General features: G+C 35.1%; 1 protein-coding gene across 1 annotated transcript; it reads right to left on the bottom strand.

The window, feature by feature from the left end:
• Nucleotides 1–2,459: 2,459 nt before the first annotated feature.
• Nucleotides 2,460–16,942, bottom strand: itpkca (inositol-trisphosphate 3-kinase Ca). Its single transcript, XM_073824730.1, has 7 exons — nucleotides 16,250–16,942; nucleotides 9,747–9,846; nucleotides 9,349–9,562; nucleotides 5,733–5,937; nucleotides 5,472–5,573; nucleotides 4,149–4,220; nucleotides 2,460–4,069 (listed from the first exon to the last, which is right to left on the bottom strand). Exons 1-7 carry the CDS (start codon nucleotides 16,631–16,633, stop codon nucleotides 3,863–3,865), a joined length of 1,284 nt encoding a protein of 427 aa, XP_073680831.1. The 5' UTR covers nucleotides 16,634–16,942; the 3' UTR covers nucleotides 2,460–3,862.
• Between the last annotated feature and the right edge of the window lie 1,196 nt (nucleotides 16,943–18,138).

An 18,138-nucleotide genomic window follows, 5' to 3' on the forward strand; every position in this document is an offset into this window, starting at 1 on the left:
CTGGTTCAGTTTGGCCAACCACAAACGCCCCTTGTTCCTCAAACAAACAGTTTATACACTCAAAGCACACAAATTTGATTTGTTATAACTTTTGTCAATCTATAGTAAGCAGAGGTGGACAGAGTACAGCTTCACCACTTGAGTAAAAGTACAGATACCCCTTGCAAAATTTTACTCAAGTACAAGTAAAAGTACTACAGTCAGATGTCTACTTAAGTGAAAGTACTGAAGTACTTGTTTTTAAAAGTACTTGAGTATCAAGAGTACATTTTCTAAATATTGCATTACTACTGCCACAGTGCTTACATTTATGTACAGAAACGTCCTACATGGAGTTATGAAAAATGTTAATGTTAATAACTTGGAGTTTTAATGGATTTTTTGCACCCACATTTGAACCTGACTGTGTTAAACACACCGCATACTCAAGAAGTTCAAAGCAAATGCTCAGCTTACATTAAAGGGATGGTTCGGAGTAGAATTGACTTCATTGCTATGCACTCCGAAGCCCATGTAAATACCCCATCCGAAGTTTTTTTTTACCTTAGTCGAACATTTATGGAGATAGAGTTTTTCGAATTGCTTGTTACAGGAGTGAATGGTACATGTAATGTATCTCGTAAATTGCAGCACTAAACGTGCAAGTAATCTTACCAAACTTGTACAGTAGTGTAAATAGGTTATGTACTCACAAAACGCTGCATCAGAACATTTGTAAGTCCACCACGAGTGTTTTAAAAACACGTTTTACCCGAGAACTACTAGTCTCAGAAACTACAAGTCGACGTCACTTCCCTGGTTTGAAAAAAGCACGTAATAGTCCTCCTACTACATCTGTGTGCATGTCAACTTGTAGGAGGACTTTTACGTGCTTTTTTCAAACCAGGGAAGTGACGTCGACGTGTCGCCATTTGTAGTTTTTGAGACTAGTAGGGATCGGCTAAAACGTGTTTTTTTAAAACACTCATGGAGGGCTTACAAATGTTCCGATGCAGCGTTTTGTGAGTACATAACCTATTTACACTACTGTACAAGTTTGATAGATTACTTGCACGTTTGGTGGTGCAATTTACGAGGTACATCACATGTACCATTCACTCCTGTAACAAGCAATTCGAAAAACTAGTGATGGGAAAATGAAGCTTTTCGAAGCACCGAGGCTTTCTCCTCAACTGTATCGTAAAAAGGTTCGTTACTCGAAGCTTTTCAACATGGTGCACACTAATGACATCTTGTGGACAAAGGTGGGAAAAGTTGCTTTCGCGTCCCAGATCTTAAAGCGATTTTGGACAGTTTCATTAAACACATCTATTTGTGCTATGTCAGAAAAACAGTAATTTTACTCGAATTGATCTGTAAATAAACGTTTTAATAAAATTATACAAGTATAAGCATGGTTCATGTAGGCATATATGTTCAAAGTAAATTAAGAATAATTTTGACTAATATTAGTGTTAATTAGAAGTGCTTGTGAAGCAAGGATAACTACAAAATGAATATGCACAAAACTACACATGTACATATTTATTCGTATTATGATTTATTCTTAACAAAAAGTGAATGACACTTGATACTTGCACAAGGGGTTCGCGTTATTTGAATCAGAATATGAAGCAGTCACGTGGTTGTGTGCGAAAACGAAGCTTCGGACGTCACAGGTCACGTGGTTATGGACAAAACGAATCAAGCTCCGGTACAGTGCTTCACTGTGAGATGTTTCGTTTTATTGATACAAGCTTCGAAGCTTCGGTGTCAAACGTCACATCACTACGAAAAACTCTAATATCTCCATAAATGTTTGACTAAGGTAAAAAAAAACTTCGGATGGGGTATTTACATGGGCTTCGGAGTGCATAGCAATGAAGTCAATTCTACTCCGAACCATCCCTTTAATGTGTAATATCAGAAAAGAAAATTCTGCTAACAATTGTGTGTAACGTTACATGTGAGTTTCTCTGTTTCTTCATAAATCAAATCAATAAACCTAAACCAGCAAAAAAGGCAATATAGCAATGTTCTGACACAACTCTGAACTGGGGCCACGGGTTGGCACATTCCCGGGATGGACCTGCTGCATCTTCATCCATTGTTTGGTCCATGGTTTTGTCTCTTATGTAAATCGTTATCTGACTATGGAGTTGCCTTTGGCGGAAAGCTGAAGGTGATTTCGGATAGGCTGTCCCAATCAGTGGTGCCTGCACAATCCAATCGCGTTTGAGAGGGAAACAACAAATTGAGGGTTTCCGAGATTTTTCTTTTTTCCTTTTTTTTTTTTAGAAGTAGTAATGGGTACTCACAGTTATGGATAGAAATGTAGTGGAGTAAAGAGTACAATATTTGCCTGTCAAATGCACTTGAGTAAAGTCATGAGTACTCCCCAAAAATGATACTCGAGTAAAGTACAGATCCCTCAAAATTGTACTTAAGTACTGTACTCAAGTAAATGTACTCCGAACAAATCACATCATGTTCATGTTTATTGTGCTGACAGTTAAACACGTTTACAAAATTACCCAGCATGAAAAAAAGATCCTGTAGCTATATAGCAACCCAGAAACCAGAACTGCAAATCCGATACAGCCAGGACAACAAAGCTCAGAGCCTCCCAACATAATGATCACAAATGTGTTGACTTATATACAGTACAAAACCTCAATAAGGTGATTTCAAATTAACAGTGCAAACAGTGAACTTGTGCATGAAGAGTACTGGCTCAAACATCCCACACACTATTCTCAAATTGGCAGTCATATATTTGCTATTAACAGGGGTGGTTTAGCAGCTCATGCTTGTATGCGAAAACCACACAAGATGGGAATGTGAAGCATAACATTAGCTTAACTCACTGTGCTTGATGTGAATTAAAATAGTGCTTAATCAAGACCGAACACAAAACACTGTTTTGTGCTATTAAAACAGTACCAAGAAGAGTGTGAGAGGTTTTTGTTGTTCTGTGATTCAATTCAGCTCCGGTTTATGGGACTGTTAATAGTGTGCACTTCAATTCAGCTCATCCCCAAACAAATTAATGACATTTGGTCACAAATACAAGGTAAAACGCAAGAAAAATATCTGGCAACTATCACAGACTATGAAGGTCCAGATTTTCATTAGTATTCAAAAGCATGGCTGTTTTGTTTTTTGGGTTTTTTGCATCTTAAAAGGTTAGTTCACCCAAAAACAAAAAGTGTGGTATAAATAACTCACCCTTATTTTATTGCAAACCTGTAAGAACTTCGTTCCTCTTCTGAACACAAATTAAAATCTCTTTGAAGAAATCCGACAGTTTTCTGACCCTGCATAGACAGCAATGCAACCGAGACGTTCAAGGCCGAGAAAGGTAGTAAGAACATTGTTAAAATAGTCCATGTGACATCAGTAACGTTATGAAGCCATTTATGGTGTCTCTGCAGGGTCAGAAAGTTTTCATATTGATGGAAAATATCTTAGTTTGTGTTCTGAAGATGAACGAAGGTCTTACGGATTTGAAGGGTGAGTAGTTAACAACAGAATTTTAACATATCCTTCAAAACAACACGACTGTAATGATTTTCACCTCCAGGGTTAATGTTCATAAAACTAAGCTAATCTTTCACTCATTAACCCCTAAAGAGCAAACTGCTTAAATAAAAATCTATTTACAGTGTAAAAATACATACAGCTTTTCAAAAGTAGCGAAAACAACATCACCGCGAGGGGCTTCAGCAGGTATATTCACAGGCTTCATCAGTAAGACTTGTAGTAACTGTCCAGTCAGTCCATTCCATCTGTTCATTCTGTCCTACCGTCATCTATTCTCCATGTCAAGAGTATTAGACAGTTCTGTGCAGAAAATGGCAATTCTGAAGATCCACAATGCCTTTCATTTCTCTGGGAGCATGTTGGTCAGAATGTCAATAAAATTGTCCAGGCCCCAGAGGTACCCGTCCTCTCTGTTGCCCTCCACCCAAGGGCTGCGATGGTCCAGGGTGAGAGGGGGCGGCATAGGCACAGTCTTTCCAAAGTCTATCATCCAGATTCCAGCCTTGCCAGTTAGATCATGGACAAATAATAAGGAGCTGCCCACCACCTGTGGGGAAACGCATATTAGAGCCTGTGTTTGAATGAAAAACAACAAAGGGGATTTGGAAAATGAAGATGCATCTCACCTCATGTGCTTTAAAGAAATTGGATTTTTCCAGCACAGCTCTTAGTTCCTTCAAGCGTTGTTGGTAGCTTCGCTGTGTGAACAGAAGAGCCAAACAATTAACTTGTTTACAGAATAGTTAAATGGATTAATGGTTAAAAGAGGCACGCACAGGCAGAGAAGCCATTTATCTAACTAAACAGCCATTACTAAAAACTAGATTCAACATGTATAAAACAAGATGTAAAATAGAATAAAACACAATTTTCTTTACACTACCAGGCAAAATGTTTTTGAACAATATGTTTTTGAATGTTTCTTAAAGAAGTCTCTTTTGCTCATCGAGCCTGCATTCATTAGATTCACAGCAAACACAGAATTTTGAAATATTTTTACCATTTAAAATAACTGTTTTCTGTTTGAATATATTTTAAAATGTAATTTATTCCTGTGATTTCAAAGCTGAATTTTTAGAATCATTACTCCAGTCTCAGTGTCACATGTGTTGAAAAAAACTGAGTAGAATTTTTTTCAGGTTTCTTTGATAAATAAAAAGTTCAGGAAAACAGCATTTATCCGAAAGAATATTTTGTAACATTATAAATGTCTTAATCATCACTTTTGATCAATTTAAAGCATCCTTGCAAACTAAGAATATTCATTTCTATAATTTCTTTTCCAAAAATAAATAAATAAATAAATAAATAAATAAATACAAACATTTCAGATAAATGCTGATATGTCTATTCAATAAAGAATCTGGGGGGGGGGGGGGGGTGGACTACTCAACTGTTTTAAATATTGATAATACTACTAAAAATATTTCTTAAAGAGCAAATCAGCATATTACAATGATGTTTGAAAGATCATGTTACACTGAAGACTTGATTAATGATGCTCAAAATATAGCTTTGATCACAACAAAAAAAAATTATTTAATATATATTTAAATAGACAACAGTTATTTTAATTAGTAAAAATATTTAACAATTTTACCGTTTTTGCTATACTTTGGATCAAATAAATGCAGGCTTGGTGAGCAAGAGAGAAAACAAACATTAAAAATCTTAGTGTTCAAAAACTTTTGTATCCCAAAATCCAATTGTATGGAAAAAATATAACATTTTAACAATTATATTTATGAAATGTTTAGTGTTTTTAAAGATTAACTGTAAATTAATCTTCAAATTAACTGTGGATTAAATATAAATGCACAATTCGTTCACAACAATTATAAACACACACAATATCGACAGATACCAATCAATTAATAAATATCATTAAATACATAGAAAATATTTGCTAAATATTGTAAATATCCCCTAGTTCTAACACAAATTCATACCAAGATTATCATGTTGTTGTCCACAAAGTCCTCCAGGGCTTGGATGACCTCATCTTTGTACTTTGTTCTCTTGAAGTTAGTGTTACAAGTGCCATCTGATTTCTGAAGACAGATCAAATTCATCAAGACATTACATTGAAAGCCAAACATAAAATATAGCCATTACAAGAAGAGATAAAATAAGACACTAGTAAGCTTTTGAATCAATATTGGTTTGATTGACCTCTGTATAAATTCAGAGGTTTCCTGAATCATGTCTACCTTGATGCCCTCGATGCGAAAGCCCAGTGTGGCTGTTGAGCTGAGGGTTTCTCTCCACTGCATGTATCTGGTTTTGAGTACCGCCTGCTGGGCCCGCTCCTCCTCATTCGGGGCGTCCGGGTCCACCGCTATCATTTTTTCATACATGTCTTTGCGAGGCTGAGGACGCTCGCAGGCCTTCCTTAACTCTTCCTCCAGGTAAGTCCTAAAAGCATGAACAGTATACATGTCAACATGACCACAGGGATATTTATTTAGTATGGAAACATTGTCGTTTGTATATGTATGTTAGAACTGGCATAACAGGACTGGTCCACTATGCCACCAGCTAAAATATTTACACTGTTGGTTGGACACTGCTGTCTACTGTGTTGTAGTCTTAGCCACAGATGGCACACCCACAGACAACCCAGAGTCCATACATTGACAGCACTGATGAAAATTACACGCTGCAGTCTGAATGCCTGACTGCAACAATTTCTAAAAGACCAGCTGCACAAGTTATCAATTTGGCTGGAAATTGTGTAGTAAAAAAAAAAAAAAAAAAGCAAAGATATGCAATTTTTTTTTTTTATTCTGTCGGATACACATAAGCTGCTAATTATTTTCATGTTGTGGCCGATAAACAATAAATGGCCTTATTTAAAATGTATACTATTTTGTCTAATAAAAAAAGAACTAAAATGGAGTGCATTTTAATTTTCATGTTGACTTTTAAGCAAGCATTAGATGATGGCAAAGGTAATATACATGTTTAAAAAAAGAAAATACAATATTAACAGATACTGATAAGTTAACCAAATCTATAACATTAGCTGATAACTGATATGGGGCCAATAAATTGTGCATCCCCACTTATGAGGAAGAACAGTTTGCGCTCCTGCTTACATGGAGAGAAGTTATCGTGTTTAGGTATGACCAAACAGCCTTTTCAACCATATAGTGTTATTCAGTAATAGATCTGTGAGATATAAACTCACAATTCTCAGAATTGTGAGATATAGACTTGCAATTGTGAGTTATAAAGTCAGAATTGTGAGACTAACAAACAGTCTTTTTAACCATAGAGTGTTATTTCTGTCTTACAGTCATTCATATCACAGAAGTGCTGAGATAAAAGTTTATAGTTCGGATAAACACACTGTTGTCTACTGTTGTGATCAAATTTTTTTTAGTAATTTTAGCTTCAAATTGTTTTACCACTAGGTGTTGACAAGTGACTTAAAGTTATTTGTCATTGAATCATTCATTCAAGAGATTTGTTCAAAACTGTTAATTCATTCTGTAATGGTTTAGGTGAAATATTTATGAGTGAGGCATTGAATTATTCACTCAGGAGATCTGTATAAAAAAAACACTGATTCATTTAAATTAAACACATTTTGGAATAGAATGAGGAAATTAATATTTTGTCAGAGCCTGTAGTAAATGACATGTTTTTTTTGTTTAGTACAGAACTGTAGGAGAATCATTTTGAAGCCTGTTTCAGACATTGAATAAAAAAGGTTATTGCGACTTTTTATCTCACAATTCTGACTTTTTCTCAGAATTGTGTGATATAAACTTGTAATCGCAAGTTATAGGGTCAGAACCTCAATATATAAACTTACAATTCAGACTTTTAAATAAAGTCAAAAATTGCAAGATAAAAACATACAATTCTGACTTTTTCCTCAATATTGTGAAATAAAAACTTGCAATTTTGTGAGACATTAACTCACAATTCCAAGATTTTATGACTTTATCTCATAATTCGGACTTCTTTACTTTAATTGTGGGATATAAACTTGCAATTGTGAGTTATAAAGTCAAAATGGTGAGAAACTCGCAATTCTGACTTATTTCTTAAAATTGTGAGAAATAGACTTGCAATTGTGAGTTATAAAGTCAGAACTGTGAGACTAACAAACAGTCTTTCCAACCATATAATGTTATTTCTGTCTTACAATCATTCATATTATCACAGAAGTGCTGGGATAAAAGTTTATAGTTTGGATATACACACTGTTGTCTATGGTAGTGATCAAAATGGAGCAAATCATCTTTACAAAGTAATTTTAGCTTCAAATTGTTTTGTCACTCTGTGTCATCAAATGACTTAAAGTTAATTGTCATTGAATATTTATTCAAGAGATTTGGTCAAAACCGTCAATTCATTCAGTAATGGATCAAATGAAATATTTATGAGTGAGTCATTGAGTTATTCATTCAAGAGATTCGTTCAAAAACCCATATTCATTCATTAATCGATCAAGAATCATTTCGAAGCCCATTTCAGACACTAAACAAAAAAAGGTTATTGTGACTTTTCTCTTAGAATTATGTGATATAAACTCAAAATTGCGAGTTGCAAAGTCAGAATTGTGGGTAAAAGTCTGAATTGTGAAATAAACATTTTTTGTGACTTTTTATCTCACAATTCAGACTTCTTTTCTCAGAATTGTGGGATATAAATGTGCAATTGCTAGTTATAAAGACAATTCTGACTTTTTTCTTAGAATTGTCATAAACTCACAATTGTGAGAAATAATATCAGAATTGTGAGACAAACCAACTATTTTTTCTTTAAAATTGTAAGATATAGACTTGCAATTGTGAGTCATAAAGTTAGAATTGTGAGAAACTGTGAGATAAAAAAGTTAATTTTTGTGAGTTTATATCTCACAATTTTGACTTTATAACTTGCAGTTGTGAGTTTATATCATGCAATTATGACTTCATTTCTCAGAGTTGCGAGTTTATATCTCACAATTCTGAGATTAAAAAAAAACTTTTATTCAGTGGTGGAAACAAGTTTCATAGAATCATGATCTCTATTTAAAAACAAAAAAATTGTGACTCAATTTATCCAGAATTGTGCAGCTCTAGTTTGTGGCACCATATCTTTGAAAAATATTAAGAGTTTTGTAACTATATACTGTACATCCCACTTTTTTATATTTATTAATTAGTACTGGTTGCTAATTATTTAATTTTGGATTAACAAAAATGTAAAAACACAAAAATGTTCATTTCTGCTGATGCCCAGTAATTTCGGCCATTGAGCTGAAACAAAAATTGGTTTTAGGTGTATAAGTTTTAGTTGCATTTAATTAACACTTCTTCGCTTATGTGTTTTGACTGTGTCAGTGTTTATTTTGTGCACATAACACGATAAGCTAAATATAGCAGCAGTGTGGACGCACTGTGACTAAAAATGATGCTAAAGTAGTAACATGGAAAATTTGCCTGAGAACTTTCTCATGACAGGTTTAATGTATCACCTGAGAACACCATGAACAGCATAGAGTTAAATTGTACCTAAACTGTGTTTTCAGATAAATGAAAATGTTAAATTCAATTTTTATAAAAATAAAAAAACTTAATTATTAATGGTGTTTTTATGTAGTCATTTTTAGCATGCCAGTGCAATATTTTGGCATCACCTGCTCCTAAACCACACATAAACATAAATAGACTTTGGTTAGTCCATTTGCATGCTGGTCAGATTGCCTCTTCCTGTTAAAGTAGAGGCTAAAAATAAGCTGCAATTTGCAGCAGTTTTACCAGTTATGCAAGAAAAAAAAAAGTAGTGTGATAAGTGCTGAACGGCTAAATTGATAAATCACATCCTCACCGGCTTCCCATTTTGCAGTCCATGATGCAGGGAGAGTCAAAGTCAGCGAGGAGGTCGTCCATGAGGTTGTAATCCTGCTCATCACGCTGAGTCACGCCATAGTATCCAGGAACGAAGGGCCGCAGTGAGTCGCTCATGAGCTGCACGAAACACTGCTGCTCGCACTCGCAGTACTTCTTCAGCAGCCTTCCATCACTGCCTGTCTGAAAGTTTCCTAGAGGACCAAACAAGAACAAGCTGAGTCAGAAAAAAGGAATCACCCAACACAGCCAAAAAAAAACAAAACAAAAAAAACACATAGGACAAAAACACTAGCTTTTTTGCATTTCAGATTTCAGCTTTCACACGTAAAGAATCGCAAAAGACCAAGTAATACAAATAAAGATGAACAAGCAAACCTGCATGGCCGACCACCTGCACCCAGGGTGAGCGCTTTTTCACCGTCACTGGAAGTGGAGACCAGTTCACCATATTCTTTGACTTCTTCCACTGATCAGTCTTTGAAAAAGATATATGCAAGAAACAAACACCTGAATGAGACTCACATTTCAGTTAACACCCTATGACTACAAGTTGTCACAAGGTACACAATGGTTCTGTACAGGGTTGTTTGCTGCTAGAGACGTGTTTGTCTTCTCTTTAGTTCTCATTTTCTTATACTGTGAGCCGCACTGGGGCACCGAGTGCATTTACTCAACCTCGGACTGCAAACAGGTAACTCCCTGTCCTCTATTAACCATAGGTCGAGTTTTTCCCCATGTGGCAAATCATTGACGACAATCTCGGACTAAACAAAGTCATCAAGCAATACCAAGTGGCTGTGATTAAGAAATAGCTAATCTTAGAAGGAGGTTCATGAAACATTCACAGACGCTACTTGTTTTGCTGTCAGTGTGGCCACTCAGATACATGACAGTGGCAACAAAAATCATTTTCTTTACTACTTAAATATATATGAGTGTACATCTTTATCAAATTCAAAGGTTTTTAATTTTCTGAGGTAAAACAGTTTTTTTTTTCAGGTATTAATTGAATTATTAATTCATAAAAGCCTTTTGAGGTAAAATACACTTTTCTTTTTTACACAAGTATCATGAATGAATCATTCATAACTGTCATTATGTTTTCTGGGTTACTTCAAGTTGTAAAACCACTTTTTACAACCTGATTTGACCTTCCTTGTCAAATTATCGACTAATAAACTGGATTTATTTAGACCTTGACTTGGTCATGAGGGTCGGCATAACCGTTTCTACATTTTTTCCCTCTAAATGTTGGTTGCAGATAATTTTTGTTTGCAAGACATGTGATTGTTAACCAAAAACAAAAGAGTTTCATATTCATTTATCCACTATTTTCTCATTCCAAACTTGTAGGAAAATTTTTATCTTCTGTGGAACTCAAAAGATGTTATCAAAAGATGTTTACAACAATAAACAAAACCAATTAAAGCTGCAAGCAGTGTTGAAAGGGCCATCGCACCCGGGCTCAACGCCACTCATTGCTTTAGGAAAACAGCAAACGGTGAGCAATATGCATTTGAAGTGGTAAATAAATATAGGAGAAATATGTCAAAGTCATTAATATAAGCCAAACTTCCTGCTGCCAGCTGGTGGCGCTATGACTATTGGCATGTAGATGTCTTCAAGCCAGGACTCTTATCAAATATGTTAAGTCTACTGCAGATTGAACATTGCATATTTAAGTTAGTGTAAAACAAGTCATTTCCTGTTGCCAGCAGATGGCGCTATGATTTTACAGAACAGAATTTAGAGGTGTTCAAGCCAAGGACTCTTATCGAATGGGTGAAGTTTGGGGCAGATTGGACATTGTATGGCTGAGTTATAACAACTTACTTTTACATGGTGAAACATCAAACCTTGCCACGGCCATGCCCTTTAAAGAAAACTCAAGATTTTTGCAATTTACCATCGCTAAGGCCTCTAGAGTAGACCGACCAAATATAATTTTGAATTCACTAAATCTCTAGGAGTTCAATAGAGCATAAAACATGCCACTTCCTGTTTGCAGCAGGTGGCGCTATGACTATAACCGAATATAGGCAAGGCCATGTGTTCAGGACAGGACTCTTATCAAACACGTCAATTTTGGTGCATATCGGACATTGTACGTCTGAATTATACAACTATACAATTATACAACTTCCTGTTTCATGGTGAAACATTGAAAATGTGTCAGGCCGCCATGGACACCCCCTTCAACAAAAAAGCAAGATCTTCACAATTTAATGTCACAAAGGGCTTTAGATTAGACTGACCAAATTTGGTGTTGATCGGTTTAAATCTCTAGGAGGAGTTTGTTAAAATACAATGCCTGAAAATGACAAAAACATCATAAAACTTTCTAAAAAAAAAAAAAAAACATTACAGAAAACCGACTTCCCGTTGAGTTTTGGAATTAGTGCCATAGGACTTTTTTGTAGGTATTGGTGTGTTACATGTGTCTACCGAATTTCGTACATGTACAGTATGTGAAATGTAGCTCGAGGGACACTTAGTTAAAATTTTATAGGTGGCGCTATTGAGCCATTTTGTCACAACCACTTCTAAAACCCATATCAGATGTAAATTTACACCACTTTTGGTCCTTGCCCTAAATTTTAAGAAGTTTCCTCAAAATCAGAGGTCGAGTTAACCGAAAATTGTCCGTCATTGACGGATTTTTTTTAGAAATGACGGAAAAATCTGAAGGCCGTCCGTCACTTTGACAGATTACACTGAGGATGACCTGTTGTAATTTGTAGCTGTAATTCCCACTCCTGTCCAGTTGGTGGCGAGTGCGCTCCAGTGTGGCAGCAGAGAACTGAATCCAGAACAAAAACGAAACTGTACATGCGACTACAAAGAAGCTACAACGATCTATCACGCCACATTATAGAGCGCCAAAACGGTATTTATTGCTTGAATTTCCTAATGAAATCGACATAATTTGAAATTTAAGACTTGAGACAGAATGTGGTGTTGAACATGAAAAGTTAAGCAGTCTCATCTGTTTATCTGTTCTCTTAAAAATAAATGCCTATATTATAAATCTATATTGTCCTGAAAATGTGAACAAACATAAATGCAATTAATTGTGGTATTAAAATTAAAATATGAAAATTAAAATGACGGCTAATAATGGATTATGACGGAATTTTTATGACCCTGTCCGACGGGCAATGTTAAAGTCTAACGCAACCTCTGCTCAAAATATGTCTTTATATTTCACAGAAGAAATTCGCACAGGTTTGGAACAACATGGGGGAAAATAAATGATGAGAGAATGTTCCTTTTTGTGGTAAATGATCCTTTTAAAGGGTTAGTTTTGCCAAAAATGATAATTCTGCCATTAATTACTCACCCTCATGTTGTTCCAAACCTGTGAGAATTTCGTTCATCTTTAGAACACAAATGACAACATTTTTGATGAAATCAAAGAGCTTTCTGACCCACTGTAGACAGCCAGGCAACTACCAAAAGCTCTTGGATTTCATCAAAAATAGCTTAATTTGTGTTTTGAAGATGAACGAAGGTCTTGCGGTTTGGAACGAGATGAGGGTGAGTAATTAATGACAGAATTATCATTTTAGTTCTGCTGCTCACACACACCTCTTCCTGACTGACTTGATGTGGTGATTCCTTTGTCCCCAGCATTTTGACGTCTGCAGAAAATTGCCTACAAGATCTTTTGAGCTGACGTATCATAAACCTTTCTACCCTACTTTACACAATAACCTATGCCACTGTAACACATGACTGTATACGTTAACAACATAGAGTAACAATGTGATAATCATAGTCCATCAAGCTTAACAATCCTTCAAGCATCAGCCCTCAGTATGAAGCCAATTAACGTCCAAACCTGTACAGTTCTCTCTGCTCTCCAAGCTCAAATGATCACTCACACTTTGCTAGAGGAAAACCAGTCAGACAAGAATGACATTCTCCAGAACAAAGCAGGAGAGGCCCACTATACAGAGATACAGATGCATCCATCTGTTGACCTTCTAAGTTCTGTTTCAGTGGTGTATTTTCCTCACTATTGTGATTTTCTCAAAGGGCAGGTTTTGTACCTTAATGACTCACAGAATCAAATTCCCATTCAGTATTATCATCAAACGGACTGGAGACTGTATAACTCCTACAACAGATTATATTCAAACACCTTTATAGTTGCAATGATGAATATCCCTTGTTGATTGTATAACATGTCATTGTGTTTACATTTGGCTCACTGTTATTGCAATGATGCTGGCTGCTCTGCCTTCACTTCAATACCTTCTTAAGAGACACTTGTACTACTCAGACACACTTCACAAACCTCTGACTCCAGTATCATCAGAACATGAGGAAACAAAAGGCGTTAAGGAATACGTGTGGAATTTTTCCCTCCATTTAGAAACAATGTTCTCATGACCTGAAGCCCATGATGTTAATCAGTTATCATGAGGATTACTCAACAACTGCATATTGCAATCTGTAGCATACACCTGTGTGCACACGTGTATTTCATGCACTGTTATCAGTTATGCTACATCAGTTAACAAGAACTTACAAAGAAAAATACTTCTTAAAAATTCATCTTAGTCACGGTTTATTTCAGCATTTAATAATACTTGCATCCGTTAATATTATTTAATGAACCTGAGCTAACAAGAACCAACAATGAACAGTTGTATTTTATAACCAAAGATTAATACGTACTATAACAAATGTGTTGCTCATTGCTAGTTAACAAAATAAATCACAAAAAATACCATGGTACTACCATGTTTTGGAGTATCTAGTACTACTAGTATCTAGTTACAAGTTTACACAGTTTTCGCAATTTTTACACTCTGTAATCCTAAGTGACTAGTTAGTGGTATGTTACTAGTAATTTTACTAATAGTTTGATTTAACTATTTAACTATTAAGTAGCCAATCTGACTAGTCATTGTATATGACAATTACAAAAAAAACAGTATCTAGTCAGTTAAAATGTTACTAATTTTGCAATAGATATATACTACTATATAACTAGGTTTACTAATCTACTAGGTGTACTAGTATAAATAGGTAGTATATCTAATAAATATGTACTAGTAAAGCTGCTAGTACAGCACCTATGGTTACTTTTTAAACTGACAATAGTTTTCAAGGGTGTAAAAATACTGAGAAACTGTATGTATAGATATTATGACAAACATTTTACTTAATTAAAAGTAAGTTCCCAGCCAAAAAAAATATGTGAAGTAGTCAATTTGACTAGTTATTGTATAAGACAATTACAAAAAACAGTCTCTAATCAGTTAAAATGTTACTAATAGCAATAGATATATACTACTCTATGACTAGATCTAATAAATATATGTATAACTACAGTTACTTATAAAACTGACATTAGTTTTCAAGGGTGTAAAAATACTGAGAAATTGTACTTAAGTTCAAGTATAGACATTATGACAAACATTTTACTTTATCAAAAGTAAGGCCAAAAAAATACTTGAAGTAGCCAATGTGACTAGTCACTGTACAGGATCATTACAAAAAAATGTATCTAGTCAGTTAAAATGTTACTAATAGCAATAGATATATACTATATGAATAGATCTACTAGTATTAATAAGTAGTATCTAATAAATATGTATTAGTAAAGCTGAAATAAAAACAATATTTCAATAAAGCACCTATAGATACTTGTAAAACTGAAATGAGTTTTCAAGGGTGTAAAAATACTGAGAAACTCTACTTAAATTCAAGTATAGATACTATGACAAACATTTTACTCAATTAAGAGTAAGTTTCCAGGCAAAACTAACAATGATCAGTTGTATCTTTATAACCCTAATGTTAACAAAGTTGAATAAACATTGTTACAAATGTATCGCTCATTGTTAGTTAACAAAATAAATCACAAAAAGTACCATGGTTTTACCATGTTGTGGAGTAACTAGCTATATGTATATATTTCCCCAGTATGGCTACAAACTGAACAGACACTAATAACCCTTAATTAGACACATTTATGTAGTCCTAAGTGACTGGTTAGTAGCATGTTACTAGTATGTTTATTAATAGTTTGAGTGAACTATAAAGTAAACAATTTGACTAGTCATTGTATATGATAAGTTAAAAAACAATATCCAGTCAGTTAAAATGTTAATAATGTTACTAACCTAATGTTAACAAAGATTAATAAATACTGTAACAAATGTACTGCTAAACGTTGATTAAAATAAATCACAAAAAATACCATAGTAGCCTACTACCATGTTTTGGAGTACTACTAGTATCTAGTATAGTATCTAGTATACAGTTTTCCCAGTAGAGCTACTAAGTGAACAGACACTATTAACTATTAATTCAAAACTTTTATGTAGCCGTGAGAGACTAGTTAATATATATATATATAAAACAGTCAGTTAAAATGTTACTAATAGCCTGTGTCTAGTTTATTTAGTTAGTATTATCTAATAAATATGTACTATTAAAGTTAAAAGAGAAATTATACTTCAAGTAACATTTTACTCAATTAAAAAACTTACCAAGTCAAAATAGTTGAATGAAAGTAAAATGTGTCCACATTAAACTATACTCTATAGAGTTTACTTTTCTTAGCTTTTTAAATTGACTTTTGATGCAATGACTCGATTTTAACAGTAACAATTCCTCAAAATGATACTTAAGTAGGCTATAGTAGTAAAGTACTGTTACTTAAATACTTTACACCTATAGTGACTACTGCGTAGTGTAGTACGTGACTAACTGAATAGATTCTAGTGAATACTGGAATCCTTATCTAATAACAGTTATACGTAAAATTAACTCTGGTCGCTACTGAATTACTTACTCGAAACGGCTTACTAGTAACATAAAAATAGGTAGATGTTGTTGTCTTAGACAGTTTTGATTCTCACCGTGAGCGGTTCACCTGAAGACTGATTAAGGTTATAGTCGCCGTAACCCATTAAATCCTCTTCGCATTCCTCAAAAGAAGAAGCTGGCGAGAGGCCGGTTGAGGACGAGTTGGACAGTTTTCTCAGCGCCAGGGACGAGGCAGGAGAGCCGCTGAGCCCGCTGTCCGAGCAGATGGACTCTTCGTCCGGGTGATGAGAGCCTGAGCAGGGTCCGCGGGGGCTCTGGTCACACTCGGTGGCACACGGCTCGCAGGTAACAACCAGTTCGGGAACAGCAACGCGAGAGCGTCTAGAGAGCTGCTCCACGGGCTCCTCAGGAGAGCTGTGGTGGTGGATATCACCCATACCCGCGCAGGGTGCCGGGGTATCAGGCGTTTTAGTCATCACGCTTCCTCTGATCTACAAGATCATTGAGGTTGTTGATGGGTTTATCAAGATTAGGGCCAAACCCAACGCGTAACTGGCTGGGCTCTGCCGCACCTTGCGTGTGACGCGTCGCGCTGCTGCAGAATAAAAAGCAATATTGGGCCACTCTCAACGTGATCACATTCTCTGAGCCTCTGAAAATAAATAATAGTAATCACCTGAAAGATTTAGAGAAGTCAGAAAGATTCACGTACAAACAACGTTGATGCGTCATTCAGCCCTAGTTTAAAATGTATTATTTGCTCAATGCATAGGCGTGTTGTTAAAGCGTCGCGTTACCAGACTGCACGGTTTTGCCCCGCCCACTTTCCTTTAAAGCAACAGAGCCAAAAATGAACAGGTCAAAACACAGTAAATCAGACTTACAGCGCCACCTAACCTGTGGAACAGTTAAACTGCTCGAGGTTTTTCAGAAAAGTCCTTTAGGTCCCACAAATTCTTTGTTTTTGTTTTTTTACATTTTTGTATATTTGAATCCTTTCCAACTACTATGATTTTGAGATTCATCTTTTCACACTGAGGAGAACTTAGGGACTCATATGCAACTATTACAGAAGGTTCAAACACTCACTGATGCTTCAGAAGGAAACAATGCATTATAAGATAAGGGGGGAAAACTTTTAAGGGTAAATTTAACTTATTCTGGGGGAACATTTTCTGTAGCTTCTGAAGCACAGTACTAAATGAAAAAAAAAGATATTTAGGCAAAATAAGAAAAATGTACACATCCCCATTCTATTCAAAAGTTTACACATCTGACTCTTAATGCATCTTTTCCTTCTGGAGCATCAGTGAGCGTTTGAACCTTCTATAATGGTTGCATATGAGTCCCTTAGTTTTCGTCAGTGTGAAAAGATGGATCTCAAAATCAGTCACTGTTGGAAAGGGTTCAAAAATACAAAAAAAGCTGGAAAAGCCAAAGAATTTGTGGGATCCAAAGGATTTTTCTGAAAAACAGCAGACAGTTTAACTGTTCAGGACAAACAAGGGACTCATGAACTATCACTTATCAAAAAAAATCATTCAGGTAACAGTAATCAATCAATAAGAATCAAGTGTGTGTAAACTTTTGAACAGGATCATTTTTATAAATTCTGCTTTTATTGTTCTCTTGTGGGCTATATGTTAACATCCATTATGTGAAATATCTTATTCAGGTCTGTACTAAACAAAAAACAAACAAAAAAAAAACATGCATTTTGTAAGATCCCTTTTAGTTTGTTAAAATAATTAACATTTTGCAGATTCTGCAAGGTGTATGTAAACTTTTGACCTCAACTGTAGATATGAAGAAAGGTTTAACAATTCTGACCTCATTAAAAAAAGACAAATTTAATGCATTTGATCTTCTAAATACAAGGTTTTGGTGGGGCACATTAAAAATAAGACAGACTTCATGAAAAAAAAAAACAACTAAATGGCCACAGATGATGTAACGTAGATGCCAAAAGACATGATCTCTG

This window comes from Garra rufa, chromosome 19 (genome assembly GCF_049309525.1).
Source record: "Garra rufa chromosome 19, GarRuf1.0, whole genome shotgun sequence".
In the NCBI taxonomy this organism is placed as follows: domain Eukaryota; kingdom Metazoa; phylum Chordata; class Actinopteri; order Cypriniformes; family Cyprinidae; genus Garra; species Garra rufa.

Excerpts from the sequence above, each read along its gene's own strand:
- itpkca (XM_073824730.1), bottom strand. The coding sequence starts at position 16,633 with ATGACTAAAACGCCTGATACCCCGGCACCCTGCGCGGGTATGGGTGAT. Across the intron at positions 9,847-16,249 it reads CTTCAGGTGAACCGCTCACG|ACTGATCAGTGGAAGAAGTC; the intron begins GTGAGAATCAAA and ends TCTTTTTCAAAG. Across the intron at positions 9,563-9,746 it reads GCAGGTGGTCGGCCATGCAG|GAAACTTTCAGACAGGCAGT; the intron begins GTTTGCTTGTTC and ends TTGGTCCTCTAG.